Below are 21,294 nucleotides of genomic sequence, written 5' to 3'. Positions count from 1 at the left end.
TCCACAGAACCATCCCATCTATTCAACTGCAACTAAGCATTTAGCCAACTCAGGAGAATCTACCCACCTGCTAGATGGCAACACTGGGCCGATTCCATAGAACCATCCCATCTATTCAACTGCAACTAAGCATTTAGCTGACTCAGGAGAATCTACCCACCTGCTGAATAGCAACACTGGACCAATTCCACAGAACCATCCCATCTATTCAACTGCAACTAAGCATTTAGCTGATTCGGGGGAATCTACCCACCTGCTGAACACTGGACCGATTCCACAGAACCATCCCATCTATTCAACTGCAACTAAGCATTTAGCCCACTCAGGAGAATCTACCCACCTGCTGAACGGCAACACTGGACCGATTCCACAGAACCATCCCATCTATTCAACTACAACTAAGCATTTATCCAACTCAGGAGAATCTACCCACCTGCTGAATAGCAACACTGGACCATTTCCACAGAACCATGCCATCTATTCAACTGCAACTAAGCATTTAGCTGACTCAGGGGAATCTACCCACCTGCTGAACACTGGACCGATTCCACAGAACCATCCCATCTATTCAACTGCAACTAAGCATTTAGCCGACTCAGGAGAATCTACCCACCTGCTGAACACTGGACCGATTCCACTGAACCATCCCATCTATTCAACTACAACTAAGCATTTAGCTGACTCAGGAGAATCTACCCACCTGCTGAATAGCAACACTCGACCGATTCCACAGAAACATCCCATCTATTCAACTGCAACTAAGCATTTAGCTGATTCGGGGGAATCTACCCACCTGCTGAACACTGGGCCGATTCCACAGAACCATCCCATCTATTCAACTGCAACTAAGCATTTAGCTGACTTAGGATAATCTACCCACCTGCTGAACTCTGTGCCGATTCCACAGAACTATCCAATCTATTCAACTGCAACTAAGCCTTTAGCTGACTCAGGGGAATCTACCCACCTGCTGAACACTGGACCGATTCCACAGAACCATCCCATCTATTCAACTGCAACTAAGCATTTAGCCAACTCAGGAGAATCTACCCACCTGCTGAACACTGGACCGATTCCACTGAACCAACCCATCTATTCAACTGCAACTAAGAATTTAGCTGACTCAGGAGAATCTACCCACCTGCTGAATAGCAACACTGGACCGATTCCACAGAAACATCCCATCTATTCAACTGCAACTAAGCATTTAGCTGATTCGGGGGAATCTACCCACCTGCTGAACACTGGGTCTATTCCACAGAACCATCCCATCTATTCAACTGCAACTAAGCATTTAGCCGACTCAGGAGAATCTACCCACCTGTTGAACACTGGACCGATTCCACAGAACCATCCCATCTATTCAACTGCAACTAAGCATTTAGCCGACTCATGAGAATCTACCCACCTGCTGAACACTGGGCCGATTCCACAGAACCATCCCATCTATTCAACTGCAACTAAGCATTTAGCTGACTCAGGAGAATCTACCCACCTGCTGAATAGCAACACTGGACCGATTCCACAGAAACATCACATCTATTCAACTGCAACTAAGCATGTAGCTGTTTTGGGGGAATCTACACACCTGCTGAACACTGGACCGATTCCACAGAACCATCCCATCTATTCAACTGCAACTAAGCATTTACCCAACTCAGGAGAATCTACCCACCTGCTGAATGGCAACACTAGACCGATTCCACAGAACCATCCTATCTATTCAACTGCAACTAAGCATTTAGCTGACTTAGGATAATCTACCCACCTGCTGAACACTGTGCCGATTCCACAGAACCATCCAATCTATTCAACTGCAACTAAGCATTTAGCTGACTCAGGAGAATCTACCCACCTGCTGAATAGCAACACTGGACCGAATCCACAGAAACATCCCATCTATTCAACTGCAACTAAGCATTTAGCTGATTCGGGGGAATCTACCCACCTGCTGAACACTGGAACGATTCCACAGAACCATCCCATCTATTCAACTGCAACTAAGCATTTGGCCAACTCAGGAGAATCTGCCCACCTGCTGAATGGCAACACTGGACCGATTCCACAGAACCATCCTATCTATTCAACTGCAATTAAGCATTTAGCTGACTCAGGAGAATCTACCCACCTGCTGAATAGCAACACTGGACCGATTCCCCAGAAACATCCCATCTATTCAACTGCAACTAAGCATTTAGCTGACTCAGGATAATCTACCCACCTGCTGAACACTGGTCCGATTCCACAGAACCATCCCATCTATTCCAATGCAACTAAGCATTTAGCTGACTCAGGAGAATCTACCCACCTGCTGAATAGCAACACTGAACCGATTCCACAGAACCATCCCATCTATTCAACTGCAACTAAGCATTTAGCTGATTCGGGGGAATCTACCCACCTGGTGAACACTGGACCGATTCCACAGAACCATCCCATCTATTCAACTGCAACTAAGCATTTAGCCCACTCAGGAGAATCTACCGACCTGCTGAATGGCAACACTGGACCGATTCCACAGAACCATCCCATCTATTCAACTGCAACTAAGCATTTAGCCAACTCAGGAGAATCTACCCACCTGCTGAATAGCAACACTGGACCATTTCCACAGAACCATCCCATCTATTCAACTGCAACTAAGCATTTAGCTGACTCAGGGGAATCTACCCACCTGCTTAACACTGGACCGATTCCACTGAACCATCCCATCTATTCAACTGCAACTAAGCATTTAGCTGACTCAGGAGAATCTACCCACTTGCTGAATAGCAACACTGGACCGATTCCATAGAACCATCCCATCTATTCAACTGCAACTAAGCATTTAGCTGACTCAGGAAAATCTACCCACCTGCTGAATAGCAACACTGGACCAATTCCACAGAACCATCCCATCTATTCAACTGCAACTAAGCATTTAGCTGATTCGGGGGAATCTACCCACCTGGTGAACACTTGACCGATTCCACAGAACCATCCCATCTATTCAACTGCAACTAAGCATTTAGCCAACTCAGGAGAATCTACCCACCTGCTGAATAGCAACACTGGACCATTTCCACAGAACCATCCCATCTATTCAACTGCAACTAAACATTTAGCTGACTCAGGGGAATCTACCCACCTGCTGAACACTGGACCGATTCCACAGAACCATCCCATCCATTCAACTGCAACTAAGCATTTAGCCAACTCAGGAGAATCTACCCACCTGCTGAACACTGGACCGATTCCACTGAACCATCCCATCTATTCAACTGCAACTAAGCATTTAGCTGACTCAGGAGAATCTACCCACCTGCTGAACACTGGACCGATTCCACAGAAACATCCCATCTATTCAACAGCAACTAAGCATTTAGCTGATTCAGGGGAATCTACCCACCTACTGAACACTGGACCGATTCCACAGAACCATCCCATCTATTCAACTGCAACTAAGCATTTAGCTGACTTAGGAAAATCTACCCATCTGCTGAACACTGTGCCGATTCCACAGAACTATCCAATCTATTCAACTGCAACTAAGCCTTTAGCTGACTCAGGAGAATCTACCCACCTGCTGAATAGCAACACTGGACCGATTCCACAGAAACATCCCATCTATTCAACTGCAACTAAGCATTTAGCTGATTCGGGGGAATCTACCCACCTGCTGAACACTGGACAGATTCCACAGAACCATCCCATCTATTCAACTGCAACTAAGCATTTAGCCGACTCAGGAGAATCTACCCACCTGCTGAACACTGGGTCTATTCCACAGAACCATCCCATCTATTCAACTGCAACTAAGCATTTAGCCGACTCAGGAGAATCTACCCACCTGTTGAACACTGGACCGATTCCACAGAACCATCCCATCTATTCAACTGCAACTAAGCATTTAGCCGACTCAGGATAATCTACCCACCTGCTGAACACTGGGCCGATTCCACAGAACCATCCCATCTATTCAACTGCAACTTAGCATTTAGCTGACTCAGGATAATCTACCCACCAGCTGAACACTGGACCGATTCCACAGAACCATCCCATCTATTCAACTGCAACTAAGCATTTAGCTGACTCAGGAGAATCTACCCACCTGCTGAATAGCAACACTGGACCGATTCCACAGAACCATCCCATGGCCCTCATTACGACCCTGGCATTGGACCATGGTGTTAATAGCACCATGGTCCATGCCGGTAACTTTCCGACTCCGCCATGGCGGAATGGGGAATTGCCGCCCCATTCCGAGGTTGGCGGGGCAGTTATTCCCCATGCCGCCATGGCCCTTCCCCATTCCCATTTTTGCCCCATAGGGCTCAATGGGAATGGGGAAGGCGCTAAGTACGGTGCCGCAAATTGCGGCACCATACTTAACAGCAAGGTCCCTTTGCGGGTTGTTTTTAACACCAGCAAAAAGCAGGCGTTAAAATCTCCAACCCGCAAAAGGACCTCGTGATCAGGCGTTAAGGGGTTAACGGCGCTGCCACCTTTTATGGCACTGTTAACCCCTTAACACCAGGGTTGTAATGAGGGCCCATCTATTCAACTGCAACTAAGCATTTAGCTGATTCAGGAGAATCTACTCAACTGCAGTATCTGGCATCGCAACTTTATTTATATTTATTTATTTATTACATTTGTTGATAGCACCCAGACCCGGAAGTATCACAGTGCTAAATATGATTACAGTGCAGGAATACAGTCATGAAATAGAAGGTCAGACACTTTGGTACAGTTCATGCAGTCATAAGATGGTGGGAAAAGCTTTTAGGCATGTTTGTTAAATAGCAGCGTTTTCATTTCTTTGCGGAAGATTTAGTATTAGTGTTCTTCTTGGATACATGTCGGAGGGGCGTTCCAAAGAGTGGGAGCTGCACCAATCACACTACCTCCACCTGCTCTTCTTCTGGAGCATCTAGGTGTAGCAAGCAATGAGGTGGCGGAAGAGCGTAAGCTTCAAGGTTTGGGGCTTTTGTCGATGCGCTGGCTAAGGTAGGTGCACTGCTATGAATGCATTGTGTGTGATAGGTAGGACTTTAAATTCGATACAGGCTTTGATAGGCAGCCAGTCGGGCTCCCAACCACTTTGGCTCCCAACCACTGATACCTTTGTAACCACAATTTTACAAATGTAACTGTGCTTTTCTGTTTCAATAGCCTACACTTGAATTATAGAGCAGACACCCCCCCACCCTCTGCCAAAAAGGACTTCTGCTACATTTTGGGAGTCTTGGATCCGTGCTCCACCCCATGAACCGAAACCCGGGCCACATGATCCTGTGTTGGTCATTATAGACCTTCCACTGTAGAACATGGGACTCCGAAGTCATGTGAGAGCCAAGCAGGCGTTCTCATTGGTAGATAGACTTTCCACTGTAGGATCATGGGGACTCTGGGGACTCGGAAGTCCTGTGAGAGCCAAGCGAGCATTCTCATTGGTAGATAGACTTTCCACTGTAGGATCATGGGGACTCTGTTTGTTTGTTTGCTTTATTTATTTGTATAGTGCTCCAAACCCAGAGGTAGAAGGGCGCTTAAAGAGGATGGTTACAAAGTGTGACAAAAGCAAATTCAATATACAGCAGTTTACAGAGTATAGCAACCTATTTAAGCAGTGGGGGTACAACATTTTCAAGATACAAAGTACAATTTTACAATAAAATACAGTTTCTATAGTTCGCCGGCATGGTTACGCAGAGGGAGGTGTGCCCACCTATCTGTGGTGCTACTCTTTGTTTAGGAGCCAACCTATAACGTGTTTCCTGAAGATCTGGAAGGGCTCAATAGTTTTAATGTTGAGAGGTAGGGTGTTCCAGAGTTGGGAGGCAAGTACTGTGAAGCTCGTCCCTCCTGCTCTTTTTAGGGAGAATCTGGGCACTGTCAGGCATAAGGTGTTGGAGGATCTAGTGGTTCTGGTGGCGGGTTTCATGGTAAACTTATTGGTGAGATATGGTGGGGCTAAGTGGTTTAGAGCCTTATATGTGAGGCAAATGGTTTTCAAGTCAATTTTTTGTCGTATGGAGAGCTATTTGCATGATTTCCTTGCAGTGGAGATGTGCTCTCGCCTGGGGATGTTGAGCGCTGCACGTAGTGCGTTATTTTGAAGTACCTGTAGTTTGTTGATTATAGCTTGGTTGGCACCTAGGTACAAGCAATTACAGTAGTCCAGTTTGGATTGTATGAGGGCTCTAGCAAGAGTGAGGCAGCTATTAGATGATAGGAAGGGTCTACTGGCCCTAATAAGCTTGCTGGTGTAGGCGGAGGCTGAGGCGATCATGTTAGTTTGCTTGGTGAGGTTAGAGTTGGCATCAAGGTAAAAACCGAGAGTTTTCACACTTTTGGCAATAGGGATGGTGTGACCATCGATAATGATGTTGTTGTAGTTGGGATTAAGTTTAGCTAGGTTGCTGGGGGAGCAGACAAGGAGGAGGTCCGTCTTCTCATCATTCAGGCAAAGGCCGTGTGAGGCCATCCATGCCTGAATGATGGAAAATATTTCGTTAATCCGGGTGACGTCTGCATGGTAGTTGCCTGTGATGGTGAGGAGTATCTGGGTGTCATCTGTGTAATTCGTGTAGGTGACACCCAGGCGGTCCAGTTGGTCAAATAGTGGCTTTGTAAATATGTTGTACAAAGTGGGGGAGACGCAGGAGCCTTGAGGGACCCCGCATGAGGTGGGAATGGGGTCTGCTGCAGCTGTTGTAGAGAAAACCTGCATGGTTCTGTTTTCCAGAAAGGATTGTATCCATGTGACGGCCGAGGGGGAGAAGTGAGCTGCGGTGGCTAAGTCACTACAGAGAATATTATGGTCGACCAGGTTGAAGGCCGCTGAAAGGTCTAAAGGGAGTAGGATCGCGGCATTGCCTTTGTCTTTGATTTCATCAATCTGACTTTTGAGATCAACAAGGGCAGTTTCTGTTCCATGTTGAGGTCTGAAGCCAAATTGACGTATTCCTAGCAGTTGGTTGGATTCCAGATATTCCTGAATTTGAAACGAGGAAACTTTATCCAGGATTTTTAACAGAAATGGGACAGTGGTGATGGGTCTGTAATTAGTGGGTATGGCTGGATCTAGTGATTGTTTTTTCAGGAGTGTGAGAACCCATGATTGTTTTAGGTTGCTGGGAACTGAGTTATTGGTGAATTAAAGGTTAATAAGTTTAGTGATGAATGGGGATAGGTCTCTAGCTGCATCATTTATGATGTGGGCGGGACAGCTGTCCCCTCTGGGGACTTTGAAGTCCTGTGAGAGCCAAGCAGGCATTCTCATTGGTAGATAGAAGTCCTGTGAGAGCCAAGCGGGGGTTCTCATTGGTAGATAGAATTCCTGTGAGAGCCAAGCGGGGGTTCTCATTGGTAGATAGACTTTCCACTGTAGGACCATGGGGACTCTAAAGTCCTGTGAAAGCCAAGCGGGCATTCTCATTGGTAGACTTTCCACTGTAGGATCATGGGGACACTGGGGACTCTGAAGTCCTGTGAAAGCCAAGCAGGCGTTCTCATTGGTAGATAGAAGTCCTGTGAGAGCCAAGCGGGGGTTCTCATTGGTAGATAGAAGTCCTGTGAGAGCCAAGTGGGGGTTCTCATTGGTAGATGGACTTTCCACTGTAGGATCGTAGGGACTCTGGGGACTCTAAAGTCCTGTGAAAGCCAAGCGGGCATTCTCATTGGTAGATAGACTTTCCACTGTAGGATCACAGGGACTCTGGGGAGTCTAAAGTCCTGTGAGAGCCAAGCGGGCATTCTCATTGGTAGATAGAAGTCCTGTGAGAGCCAAGCGAGGGTTCTCATTGGTAGATAGAAGTCCTGTGAGAGCCAAGCGGGGGTTCTCATTGGTAGATAGACTTTCCACTGTAGGACCATGGGGACTCTGGGGACTCTGGGGACTCTAAAGTCCTGTGAAAACCAAGCGGGCATTCTCATTGGTAGATAGACTTTCCACTGTAGGATCATGGGGACACTGGGCACTCTGAAGTCCTGTGAAAGCCAAGCAGGCGTTCTCATTGGTAGATAGAAGTCCTGTGAGAGCCAAGCGGGCGTTCTCATTGGTAGATAGACTTTCCACTGTAGGATCATGGGCACACTGGGGACACTGAAGTCCTGTGAAAGCCAAGCAGGCGTTCTCATTGGTAGATAGAAGTCCTGTGAAAGCCAAGCGGGCGTTCTCATTGGTAGATAGAAGTCCTGTGAGAGCCAAGCAGGGGTTCTCATTGGTAGATAGACTTTCCACTGTAGGACCATGGGGACTCTGGGGACTCTAAAGTCCTGTGAAAGCCAAGCGGGCATTCTCATTGGTAGATAGACTTTCCACTGTAGGATCATGGGGACACTGGGCACTCTGAAGTCCTGTGAAAGCCAAGCAGGCGTTCTCATTGGTAGATAGAAGTCCTGTGAAAGCCAAGCGGGCATTCTCATTGGTAGATAGACTTTCCACTGTGGGATCATGGGGACACTGGGGACTCTGAAGTCCTGTGAGAGCCAAGCGGGCATTCTGATTGGTAGATAGAAGTCCTGTGAGAGCCAAGCGGGGGTTCTCATTGGTAGATAGAATTTCATATACAGTCCACACATTGTGGCTGGTTTCCCTATGGACGCTGTGAAACTTGTGTTTGTAGTCAGCCTTTTTCTCTCAAACGCAGCTAAGATTTTGCATCCATATATTTTAGGTATCACTGTGGATACCTTTGATAGATACTTGGCTTCAATGTAGACACAAAACTACTTTCACTAAAGTGCTGTGCTGCGAGAATAGGTTTCTGACGTCCCGTGTAGCCTCCTGAGAGTTGTACCTTTGCTGCTCCATTCCAGCTGTCACCTACCCCCTGTGAGAGGAAGACCATCAAGGGAGTCCAAAGCTGGCTTAGATTGGGGGAAGAGCCCTTCCAGCAGTGCTGTTAAGCTTCTTCTGTGTGTGTTGTGTGGAATGCTATGAGCAATGTGTTTTCTATACAACTCATTTTCACATTATTTTTCAGACTTGCCTGAGAAAACGCTCATGGAAGCTCAAGTCAAAGAAGGTATGTGTTCTCATTATACAAGTGTATCATGCTTTCAGAATCCGTTTTACAAAACTACAAAACCTTTTCTCTCTAACAACTCCTTCTGAGTTCTAGCAAATTGCAGAAAAATAGCTCAATGTGAAAAGAAACTGGTAGCCTAAACTAGAGGTGGTCAAAATGTGTAGTTTCCTGATCAGGGTAACACAGTGGGCTAAGTAATGGATTCTTATTCGATGCTTAATTTTTCATCCAAAGATGTGTGTTTATGACGTGGATTCCTGCTCTGGACTAATGGCTTGTTGGTTACTAGTCCCTGTGGTTCCTTCACAAATCTGTATGTTTGCAGTTTGGTATTTTCTCTTGTTTTTACACAGGTTCAAAATTGGGCTGTTTTCTTTGTAGAGCATGTGGCATTCCCTACAAGGGACTAAATACCACCCTGTGGCTGCTAGCTTGAGAGTTTTCATGCCAGGAATGGGGAGAAACTGTCGCACTCCCAACATCTGTTGGAGCATGAATATGGTTGAAATTGCTTTTTCAAGTGAACTCCACCAGCCAACATATTCATACACATAACGGGGGGTGAAAAGACAGCTTTTAGGTTCACAGTTCTCACCCCCCGTTCCCTCCGCTACCTCCTCCTTCCCTTATCCAACTCCCCAACAAACTTTAACTTTGGTGGTGAATTTGCATAAATATAGTTGTTTCTTTGCACTCTGGATTTAGGTTTAGTCCTTCGCATGCCTCTATGAGGTTTCCCTTTCCTGTGTCCAGTCCGGCTTATTTTATCTCACAGCACCGAGAAGTTCAGGAGCCGGGCGGGTTTGTGAAAATGTTGGTCTCTGTCGGATACAAACTCATGAAACGTGAGCCATGTGTTTGGTATTTGCCCATTGCCAGTGCATATACTTTGTCATGGCCATGATGCCCCACATTCTGACCCACCACATTGCTAGTATCGGTCCCTGTTCCGATTTCCAGTTCTGTGCCACGGTACTCCAACTTCATATTCTAGTGGTGATTTCAATGCAGGCAGCCACAAGGTTCCTTGCATAATTAGCGGAAGCAAGTTCAGTCAAAGGTAAAAAGAAGGGCCAGCCTTGCACAGGTGCACTGGACAAAGCAAGCACCAAGGCTGGGCATAGTTTATAAATCGCAAGAGCCAAACATGTATGGAGTGGAGAATTGCCCTTCCTGGGAATCCCTGTAAGTGACAAACATAGTCTGTTGTCTATGTTGGTCACCACATGATGGGGCGTGTAGAGAGGCAGGCCTCTCAAAAGCCAAAGGAACAGCACATGAGCGAAGTGCGTCCCAAAGTGTGCCATTATATCTTGGCCACCAGCGTTTTGTTTTGTTTTTGTTTATTTTATTTATATAGCGCAGCCTGGCCCAAAGGCATCTGGGCACGTAGCTTGGTTACAGTGACATGATATTACAGATACATACAGTATTGGTTGTATAGACAATAAAAAAGAAAATGTACAATAATATACAATAATATACACTAGTTATGCAGTTAAAGATATTTACATATGAAGCAGGGTAGTAGGTTGATGTAAGCTTAAACCTGTTTGGAGAGTATCCATGTTTTAGAGATTTGTCTGAAACAGTGGAAGGACGGTTCTGTTCTAAGTGCCAAAGGGGGAGAGTACCAAAGTTTAGCGGCACGCACAGGAACACTGGTGCCTCCTGCTCTTTGGAGCTTGAACTTAGGGACTTTCAGGCAGTGGGTTTGAGCTGATCTGGTGGGGCATGAGATCTGGTGGGGCATGCTACTGCCCATTATATCGTGGGCACCAGCGTGCCATTATATCCTGGCCACCAGCGTGCCATGTTATCCTGGCCATCAGTGTGCCATTATAGCCTGGTAGGGAAAATAAAGATCATGACCGGGAAAGCCAGAAAGTGGGCCTTAATAATTTACATATACAAACCCCCACCGCCATATGGTGGGCTTCACCGGGCGGTTCAGTCGTTGTAGGGGTCCTCTTCTGTCAGCTCCTCATTGGTTCTTTCGTTCCAGTGGCGACTCTGCCTTTCCAGTCCCAGAGACCTGCTTTTATGCAGTTTCCCACATTCACACAGCCTGGCTGTCAATCAGACAGCAGGGTGGCTCTCCTGGCGGGATTGCTGGATTTCTAGGATTTACTTTTTTCACCTGGTAAGAGTGTGAGCCTTTTTTCCCACTCTTACATGTGTTTTGCTGTGTGTGTTTTTACTTTTTGTGTGATCTTGAGCACTGGAGCCTCACCTGCTCCATGGCCTCATATTTTTCATGTGTGTTAAACAGCACCTTCAGTGCAGTGACACAGGGTTGTCTTTGAGACTTCCCTCTGAATCCATTTTCTGGGGCTGACTACTGTCCCTCTGAAAAGGTAAAGTTGCCATTAACTTTATTTTAGTCACTTTAACCACAGACCCAGTATGCCCCATCTTACATGGAGTATTGGAAAGGGTTAATTCTTATCCCTTTTTGTCTGTGTCTCTTGGCGCATTGTTTCGCTCCCTTTACATCAATACTTGGCTGGTGGCAGTGGTACCTACCCTATTTTTTATACTGCGGTTATCTTAAATAACCACGGTATTGTTTTAGGCTATTATATTAGCCTCAAACATAAACCCGCTTGACCATATATATTTTATTACGGTTCCAGCTGGGTTTATTCACCATTTCTTTTTGTAAATGTCTTTCTCGTGTTTTACTCCTCGTGCCAAACCAGGTTTTGTCCCTTTGTTTGCCGTCATTTCGTGGGCTTATGCACAGAAGCCCTCCTTCAGGCGCCTGACAGTCTGGCTAGGCTGGATGTGAGGGAGGGAGCTTAAGACCCCTGCCATGGCTTCCCTTGGTAACCCAAGTTGCACTCCTGTTTGATTGGCTGGGTGACTGTCCTTGCCAGGACAGCCACCCTGCTGTGTGATTGACAGCCAGGCTGTATGAATGAGGGAAAACGACATAAAAAGCAGGTCTCTGGGACTGGAAAGGCAGAGTCGCCACTGGAACAAAAGAACCAATGAGGAGCTGATGGAAGACAACCCCTACAATGACTGAACTGCCCGGTGAAGCCCTGCTGCAGGTCCGAATCTTCAGAATCCGACGACAGAGAAGATCCTCCAGGAAACGTCTTCCCTTGAGCTGTAGGGACCAACCAGTTTGCCAAAACTGCAAGCCAGGACCCCTCCTCTGGTTGAATTCGCTGTACAGGTCTACAGTGGGCCGGATAGCTAGGAAGGTCGGACCCTGCTTGGGTTTTAAGGAGCGCACCTTTTATTTGTTGCTTTGCTCTGCTGCTGGTTTCTTCCCTGGGTAGTGCAGGACCCTCCAGTCTTCCTACTTCTGATCAGTCTGACAGTCGCTTCAGGAAGCATGAGCCTGCAGGAACTACCAGGAACGTCCGCCTCAGCTACAGCTTCCTCTCCGTTTTAAGGTACTGTGCAAACCCGGTTGTTCGTTTCGTTCAGCTGCGGTGAAAGTGTTTGAAATCTTTCTCCAAACCGAGGGCTTGTCCTTCTCTTCTCTTTGAACTAACTTTTCTGCCAACCAACCTCGTCCGGAATCCGTGGCATGAACTTTACCGCAAACTACCCTGAACTATGTGATCTTGAGCAAAAGACTTTTGATCCATTGACTTTGGCCCTAAGCCTTTTCTACCTGATTGTATCTCTGTAGTTCCTATTGCTCAATTGCCCTAAGTACTTACCTGTTGGTGTGGTTCCATTTCTATTAACTTTGTCTTTCCCTCCCTTTTAAAAGTTGCTAGAGTGCCATGTTATTCCCACTTATTGGGAGTTGTGTGGTGTATTAAGAGTGTGATTTTTAAACTGCTTATAATAGTGTAATGTTATACAACTGAAGAGTGAAATAAATGTATATTCTTTTACTTTTTTTTTATTTAAAATGTTTTGTTTGATTTTACAAACTTTTCATTTTTGTATTACAAAAGCATTACATTATTAAGAAAAAGAAAAAAGAAAGAAAAACGAAAATCAATCACAAATCATTTTTTGCTTGCATTTCACTCATTCATTTTGTTTTTCTTTGGTGATTTCCAACCAAAATTTAATTATTGTCAAAATTAGGCGTTTGTCTTGTCCTCTTAGTAAATTGTCCCATCTTTCTTGAGTTGTCGATTGTTTATGTGATATCCTGAAATAGTCTCTATACAAGGATCTTTGCTCCTTCAATGCCGGGAAGATCATAATCAAATGAAATAGAGTTTCTTTGATGTTTGTATCTTTACAGAAGCGGCATTCAGGAGTTATTTTGTTTGATTTGTCCATCATAGATTGATATTCTCCAGTCGGTAGGATGTTAAGCCGAAAACGTAGAAACTGATCACGTATGTTGCTGTCCGGGAAGTAGTTTAGATAAGCAGGCAATTCATGGAGGCCTCTTATTTCAGTTTTGCATTTTAGATATTGTTTGTATTTGTTTTGATCAGCAATGGTTTTGATCCAGTCATAAGTCTGTATTTTACGCTTTGCGTACTGTGGTCTATTAATCAACATTTCCTCAGAGATGTCTTCAGCCTGCATTTTCAGTTTGATTTCAGAAGACCATTTGGTCAGTGCTGTGATATGAACTGCTGAATTCTTTTCTCTCAGGATTTCCAACGATGGAATCTTGTTTTTGGAGATTATTTTCCTGAGGAGATCCATTTGTTTCCAAAGAACTGTTGATTTAATGGATTGGATAGCTAATTCATAGCGGATTCTCGTCATCGGAAAAGACCTTGGAAGAGATATTGTTTTTCTCCAAAATAGTGCTTCATACCTGGGCCAGTTCATTGTTGCTGATTGATCAGAGATTCGGTTGCATACGTCAAGATCGGGATTACTTTTTGTTTAAACAAGGCTATTGTGGCTTTTATTGAATACGTTCCGTATTTTCTATGAAAGAAGCAACCTTGTCTAGCCAGGGATCTGGCTTTTCCCTCAATATGGTTCTTCCACTCTTGTTCATTTAAAGAAGGATTAACCATTACACCCAGATATTTCATTGCCTTGGTTATTACGATCTCTTCTCTTTCTAGGTATATTTTTAAGGTAGGTTGGTTTTTCATATTTTGCCGCGAAGCAAGTTTCATTACCTTAGATTTGTTGCTGTTTATCAACAGGTCATTTTCGAACATGTAATTTTGAGCTTTGTCAAGAGATTTTTGTAGACCCGCTACAGTTTTGTCCAAAATAATAATGTCATCAGCGTATATTATCGTCTGAATAGGCTTGTTGTTGCTCTTTGGTGGGTTAGCTGCTAAATTTTGGATTTTTTCGCCGAAGTCATATGTATACAAATTGTAAAGGCAGGCTGCCAAGGGGCATCCTTGCTTCAAGCCATTACGAGTAGGAATGGAGTTGGTCACCATCCCATCATTGGTTAACCGGACTCTGACAGAGGTGTTTGAGTAAAGTTGTTTGATCGGGTTCAAAATAGAAGATGGACATCCCCAGGCTACGAGTTTGGACCAAAGCTTTTGCCTGTTAACCGAGTCAAATGCCATCTTTAAGTCTATAAAGATGGCATATACTTGGTGTTTCTTGGTTATTGCCTCATGTTTTATCAAGTTCAATAACAGGAGATTAACATTTGTTCCTGTTTTCTTGACAAAACCAGTTTGCCTTTTTTCTTGTCTTGCATTCTCCTCTGCCCATTTATTACGTTTTTTTTTACAAGATAACCCGCAAATAGTTTCCCTAAGGGATCCAGCAACGCTATAGGTCTGTAATTTGTCGGGCTTTTACGATCTCCTGCTTTGAAGATTGGGATCAAAACAGCCAGCGTCCAACTATGAGGGATTTCTTTTGTTTTTTCAATAAGCTGAAGAAGAAGTGTGAAGAAGGCTGCCCATTCATTTGGACTTGCTTTGAGGTCAGCATTTGATAAACCATCGGGTCCAGGGGCTCGAGAGGGGTTCAAAGCCATGATGGTATTTCTAACGTCTTCTGCGTCCCAGTTGAGATCCCAGGCACCCTCTTCTTGAGCTAAATCAGTTACTGGGACATCGGGATTTGGATTGTAGAGGGTTGTGAAATGATTAATCCATTCCTGAGCTTCTACTTCTTGGATCATGAATGTTGCTTTTGGTGAATCGTTTAGCAATGACCATAGTTGCCTCGTGTTTTTTTTGTTTGAGTGCAGCTAGAATTGCTTCTGCATCATTCTGTTGCATTAGGGCCTTAATTGCTTTGATTGCATTTGAGTGTTTTTGGTTTTCTTTTCTTATTTTATTTTCAAAACCAGGTTCTTTCTTTTTTTTAACTGCCTTATTCGCTTTTGGAGAAGTTTTTTCTTCGACACGATTTCTGAGTTGAACTGATGTCTATGTGCGTTTTCTGATTTGTTGCTCTTGTGCCATGGTTGATGGTATTTCTCCAGTATCCATCCGTGGTTCAGTTTTAATTGATCCTGAAGCAAGGACTCCTTAAATGTTGATAATAAACCAGGTATTTGCTGACTTTTGATGTGGAGTTTCTTAAGGCCATTATTGATCTCCAAGGCTGGCAAGGTTAGTCGTGGGAACTTTGTTCTTACTGTGTCCCATGTGATTGATATTTGGTAGTGATCACTGTTAGACTGTGGAACATTAGCAGTGGAAGTGATTAGGTTTCTTATACTTTCCGATGTAAAGATATAACCGATGATGGATGTCGTTTTTTCTCGCGACCATGTCGGAAGAGGCACACCTTTGTTATTCACTGCAGGCTCTATTAATGAGATGTTACGGATGGATAATTCTTTAACCCATTTTTTGGCTCTGGCTGATAATGCATTGGAATCCAATTTTTGTCCGTCTCTGCCAAAATAAATGGATGTTAAAGTCTCCTGCGATGATAAATTCAGCTCCGTTGTTAGAGGAGGCAATATTATCAATTTCATCATATATGGAATCTAGGAACTTGTTGTCATTCATCGCAGTCGGGTTCCAATAAATATTGAAGATGGTTACAAAGATGTATTATGTGCATTTATCTGGATCTTTGTTAGGGGTCGGTATGAGTGTGGTCATATATTGCACCCAAGAGTGAATGTTCTTCCTTGATATAATTGTCCACAAAGGAGTGATTTTTACGAGGATCAACATTCCTGATGCCGGTCTGCCTTGTTGTGAAGTAATTGCAGGGTTCATCAAGGATATAAAACCTTCACAGACTACCTCTTCCTTAAACCAAGTTTCCTGTAAGCAAATTATGTCAGTTTCTGCAAGAGCTAGTGAGCCTTCATTGAAGAGGTGTTTATGACCTCTAGTGTTCCAAGAGCATAGGGACACTCGGCTCAATTGGGTAGTTGTTCCTGTTGGTTGTTATAGATAGGTTTTCCTGTTCTGACTCCGTTGTTCGTCTCTCGTATCGGATCTTAATTTGGTTTCAGGATTCCATTCTTGGTCACGCCAAATCCCTCGTCTCTTCACAGCATCGTTAGTGTATGGCGAATAGTTTTCCCCATCAGTATGTCGCCACTTGGAAGTCAACTCGTTGGAATTGTTCTGTATATTTTGTGGCAATTACTGTGTATTCGTTTTAATATTATGGTAAGAATCAAACATCGCAAGTTTATTGCTGCATTTTTTCTGAGCCATTAAACTCGAGACAAAGATTTCTTCAGCTTCAAAGCCTAGCGTCTCCAATTGCTGCCTAGTAGAAAGTACGCAGTGCATTATTTCTTCACAATAGAAGTCAATCTGTACTGTTTCCATTTCTTTGTTGGGGAAAAGGATCACATCAATATCTCGTGAACCAATCTGCGCCAATTGTGGGATTGCATTTAGTAGGCATAGAACATTGGCTATATTCAATGTTACAGGCTCATCGATATTTATCGCAATTGGAGATAGAGAGATTCTAAAAGCATAGGATGTTTTTTTGGATTGAGAAAAGTCCGTCTGACCAGACGTGGATATATTTGGGGGGGGGGTTGGGTCACATTGAAATTTGGTTTCTTTTTCGTTTCTGAAGGTGACCATAATTCGTCATTTGACACCTCTGAATATCCCAAAGAAATATTGTCTATTGAATCCTGAGTGGAAGAACTCTTATCTGAGGATTCGAAAGATGATTCTTTGCATTCATCAAGGACAATCAGTGCATCGTCTTGAGGATCAGTAGGGATGGAGTCATCATCGATTGAGTCATCCTCGGTGCCACTCTCAATGATTGCCGAAGCTTTGGTCGCTTTGAGAGGGCTATCTTGATTAATTACCGCCAACAGAGCATCTAGTGGTTCAGGCTGAGTGTGCTCATCATGTTTAATTGTCGTGCTCACTGTATTAACAGTTGGAGTAATTGTGACAACATCTGCCGGGCTTGGGGTCTTTACCGTCGTTTTTGATGCATTTTTAGTTGTATTCTCTAACAAAGATTTTTGCACAGAATGCATTTTTCTTAGAAATACCCGTGAGCCTGTTTGAGGTTTTTTTGAGTTTTTTCTTATATTTGTTTTGGGCTGGGGTTCTATTCCCACTAGGCCTCGTTTAGTCAGATCAAAAATATAGAATGGGATGCATATTGCCGGTTCATCATTAGAGGTAGTCAATGCTTGAGCAGGTTCCATGATTCCACTGTTGAGTGGTTGCATTTCATATTGAGTCCACCGATCTATTTTAAGGACATCTGTTTGCACTGTACTAGTTACAGTTTGAGTTTGTTTTGTTATCCAAGAAGATTGTGGCAACACCTGACACTGTTTTTTGATTTTTTCATCCATCATTTTCTTAGTAATTGTAGATACAGTCTCCATCAAGTTTTGTTTGTCGGCACGGTCGACTCTCGCAACTACCGCCAGTCGACTTTGCCATGATCTTGATGCCTCCGCTTCATATTTCAAGCGTTCCTGAATGGTTCCAATGAAGCTTTCTAAATGGGTTTGCTTTGTCATGATCATGGCTAGCAAGGTAGCTTGATCCTTATTCGAGTCGACCATCGCTTCTTGTAATTTAAGAAAAGGGATAATAGCTACAGATAGTACAGCTACTAGCGAGTTTTGGAGATCCAGCATCGTAGTTGGTAATCTTTCCGGTAGCTCTGGGGAGTCATTTAATACTTAAGAGAGCATATGTGAAGAGAACGATTCACCCTCTACTAGTTCTTGGGTGGACTTTGGGGAATTTTTTAGGGACGCCTGAGATCTTTTCGGTGCAACAGGAGTCGATGTATTGATTTTTTGAATTGGAGTATGATTGAAGATCTTTTCTCCTGAGAATCCATAATCTCATCAATCTCGGTTATGTCGAGTGAAAGGCGCACAATGCAAACTGATAGAGGTTTGGAATTTTCACTATTGGTCAAATCTATCGGTTGATATGTAGATTGCCAATGTTGTTTGGCTGCTTTTGCTCATTCCCGAAGGGTTGGTGTGTAACAAGCATCCTCTAGATTGGATTTACTCGCTATTTCAGTAGGTTAAGGAGGATACAATGTGGAGAGACAGGATCGTTTTATGGTAGCCGATGATGTATGTTCATGGAGGGTATCAGGTGTTGGTCTATACACCTTGTCTTTGGTTTCTGGCTGAGGAAGGTCCGTAGGAGTTGCAAATGTAGCCAGATTTGAAATGGGGGTAGGGAAGGCGTGGGGAGGAAGGGCATGATTTGATTGAGCTGGTGGTGAATGGGACTCGGGCTCAATGATTTGCGACGAAGGCACTGCTGGTAATATGTGTACAGGTACTTTTAAAATTTCTAATGGTTGCAGTGCCTGATCTTCAGGCTGATGTATTTCTGCCGTCATAACTACCTGAGGAATAGAGTTTATTTTAGGCGTTTGCTTTCCTTTTATCTCTGTTTGAATCTGGCTTTTGTTTGCCATAGCGACCGTTTCATCTAGTTTCCCTTGAAGTCGGGTACGCAGTTTTGTGAGTTCCATTTAGTAATTATTCAAACAAAGACAGGTACAGTGATGGAAGAATGTATCATTTGTATTGCTGAGATAGAGTAGACAGTACTTACCGCCGAACCCAGCTGCAAACAGCAGAAAACAGCCACGCCCTTTACTCCACAGCGGGCTTCACGCTGCAAGGGTCGCGCTGTGCTGTTTTTATGTGGACTTCCTGTAGGAGTGGCAAGATTGAGTCACGTGACTCCTGTCACGCGAGAGCTCAGGAAGCAAATTGCAATACCTCGCTCACTTCAACCGCTGACGCATCCAGCCGTCAGGCTGACGCAAATCGGAGCGGGACTTCACAGTTCAGTTGGCAGACAGGATCAGATAGAGGCAGTTCCCCCAGCCGCACAGCATAAAACAGCCACGCCCTTTACTCCACAGCGGGCTTCATTCTTTTACTTGAGTCAGTGTTTGCCTGTATCATAGTAATTGCTGTCCTTTGTGAAACTATTTGATACTGCTCACTTACTCTTGAGATAAGTCTGGCTGCTTAGCCATCGCTACCACTTTAACTGTGTAGTACAGGCTTGTTCCAAAGGTAAGTTTGTACTGTCACTTGTAGTCTTAATTGTGTGTGGTGTTCCCAAAGGGTACTGCATATAATTCTGCCTAACACTGGTGTACAGCAGTGAGGATCACTTAGAGTGCTGTTATTACCTTGAATCAACTAACCACAAGGCTAACATCACTGAAAGCAATACCAATCATGTCTGATATGGAAAACCACAGACAGGAGACCCTCCTGAGTTACACTGCTGATTATTTAAGAAACATGTGTAAAGAAAGGAAACTCTCTGCCAAAAGCAAAAAGTCTAAATTGATTGAAAAGTTGTTAAAGAGTCCAAGGCCCTCATTACAAGTCAGGCGTTAAGTGTTTAACGGCGCCGTCGGCGCCGTTAACCCTTAACGCCTGATTCACACTTTAACACCTGCTTTTGGAGGCGTTAAAGTCCAAGGTGCTAAGCGACCTTGGTGCTAATTACGGCACCATAATTTACGGTGCCGTAATTAGCGCCTTCCCCATCCCCATTATGCCCTATGGGGCAAAAATGGGAATGGGGAGGGGCAAATGGTGAATGGGGAATTACCGCCCCACTCACCTTGGAATGGGGCGGTAATTCCGCCATCCACCATGGCGGAATCCGGCATGGGCCCAAGTCTAGGGAGTGGGTCTGAAATACCTGACTCTCTAGCAAATGCGGAAAGTATTGAGGATGATAATATGTCTGTTAATGATGAGTTGGAAGAGGCAGATGTGTCTTCTAATGTAGGCATCAATGACCCCTTGCCTGCTCAGCAACCTCAACCCTTGTCCACTGGGACCCCCACAGGCCCTACACTCAGTCCTGAATTCATAGCTCTAGAGAAAATGAGGCTTGAACTGGAATTCAAATGTTTAAATGCTCAAACTGAACACAAACACCAAGAACTTAAGCTCAGAGAAATGGAGTTGAATCATGAACTAGAAATGAAAAGATTGTCTCTTGAAAATGCTTCTCTCCGAGAGTCTTCTAGGTCTTCCAGTCCTAATAGACCCTGTATGCCTAAAGAAATTGTGGGTATGTATGAGGTTAAGCTTGACATTTTGTATTGGTTGGTAATGTTTGAATGTACCCATGGGATTCAAGGTCTCACATGGAATCAGTTGCTTCCCTGGCTCTTCTCTAGGCTACCCACGGTTGCATCTGATGTTGTGATGGATTTGGGGGAGGTGGATAGGCTGGATTATGAGTGTGTGAAGCTAGTAAATTGCTAGATTTGGGAAGACCCCTTCCCAGTACCTTAAGAGGTTTAGGACCCTCAAAAAACATGATGGTACCCCTTGGGCTACCTGGGTATGTGAATGTTTGAAAAATTTAGATGGTTGGATTAAGGGTTACAGAGTACACACTTACGAAGGAAGGAGAAATCTTGTTATGTCAGAGTCTATTTTTGATGTCTGCTCTCCTGAGCTCAGACAGCACTTTGCTGATTCTAAGGAGATAGATCCAAAGAAGCTAGCTAAGGCTGCTGACTTGTAGGTTGCCAACAGAGATACTCACTAGGATTCTTGGGCTTCCCCAAAAATGGATGAGGGGAAACAGCCAAAGAAAGATAACAAAGAGAATTCTAATACCTCCAATCCAAAAGAGGGCCACAAACAACAACATAAGGGTAAACCACAAGGGAAACCAAATCAGGTTAGTGCACCATCTGGACACAAACCAGATGGAGGTCAGAACAAAACCCCATTCATCAAAACATTTGGGAAATGTTATGTTTGTGGGTCAGCTGGCCATGGGAAAGGGGATCCCAGATGCAAGGGTAAACCTTCAGGGCTCCACACTGTCTCCTTAGCCTTCTCCCCAGAGGAAGAAGTACCTATGGCAAGTGGAAACGTTTCACCTACTGGCTGATGAACCCATGAGAGTGTCAGCTAGTG

The 21,294-nt window shown here is 44.4% G+C and overlaps 1 protein-coding gene across 1 annotated transcript in view; it reads left to right on the top strand.

The window, feature by feature from the left end:
- LOC138452918 (NACHT, LRR and PYD domains-containing protein 12-like) overlaps positions 1–21,294 on the top strand; it is a 2,075,892-nt gene that overhangs the window by 679,840 nt on the left and 1,374,758 nt on the right. The window contains exon 3 of the mRNA XM_069605266.1: positions 8,973–9,014. Within this exon, the coding sequence (XP_069461367.1) occupies positions 8,973–9,014 (42 nt within the window). The remainder of the gene's footprint in view (positions 1–8,972; positions 9,015–21,294) is intronic.

Source organism: Ambystoma mexicanum, chromosome 4p (assembly GCF_040938575.1).
Source record: "Ambystoma mexicanum isolate Mex_15411 chromosome 4p, UKY_AmexF1_1, whole genome shotgun sequence".
Classification (NCBI taxonomy): domain Eukaryota; kingdom Metazoa; phylum Chordata; class Amphibia; order Caudata; family Ambystomatidae; genus Ambystoma; species Ambystoma mexicanum.
Note: the sequence above shows the minus strand (reverse complement) of the source record. Positions and strands in the feature narration are given on the sequence as shown.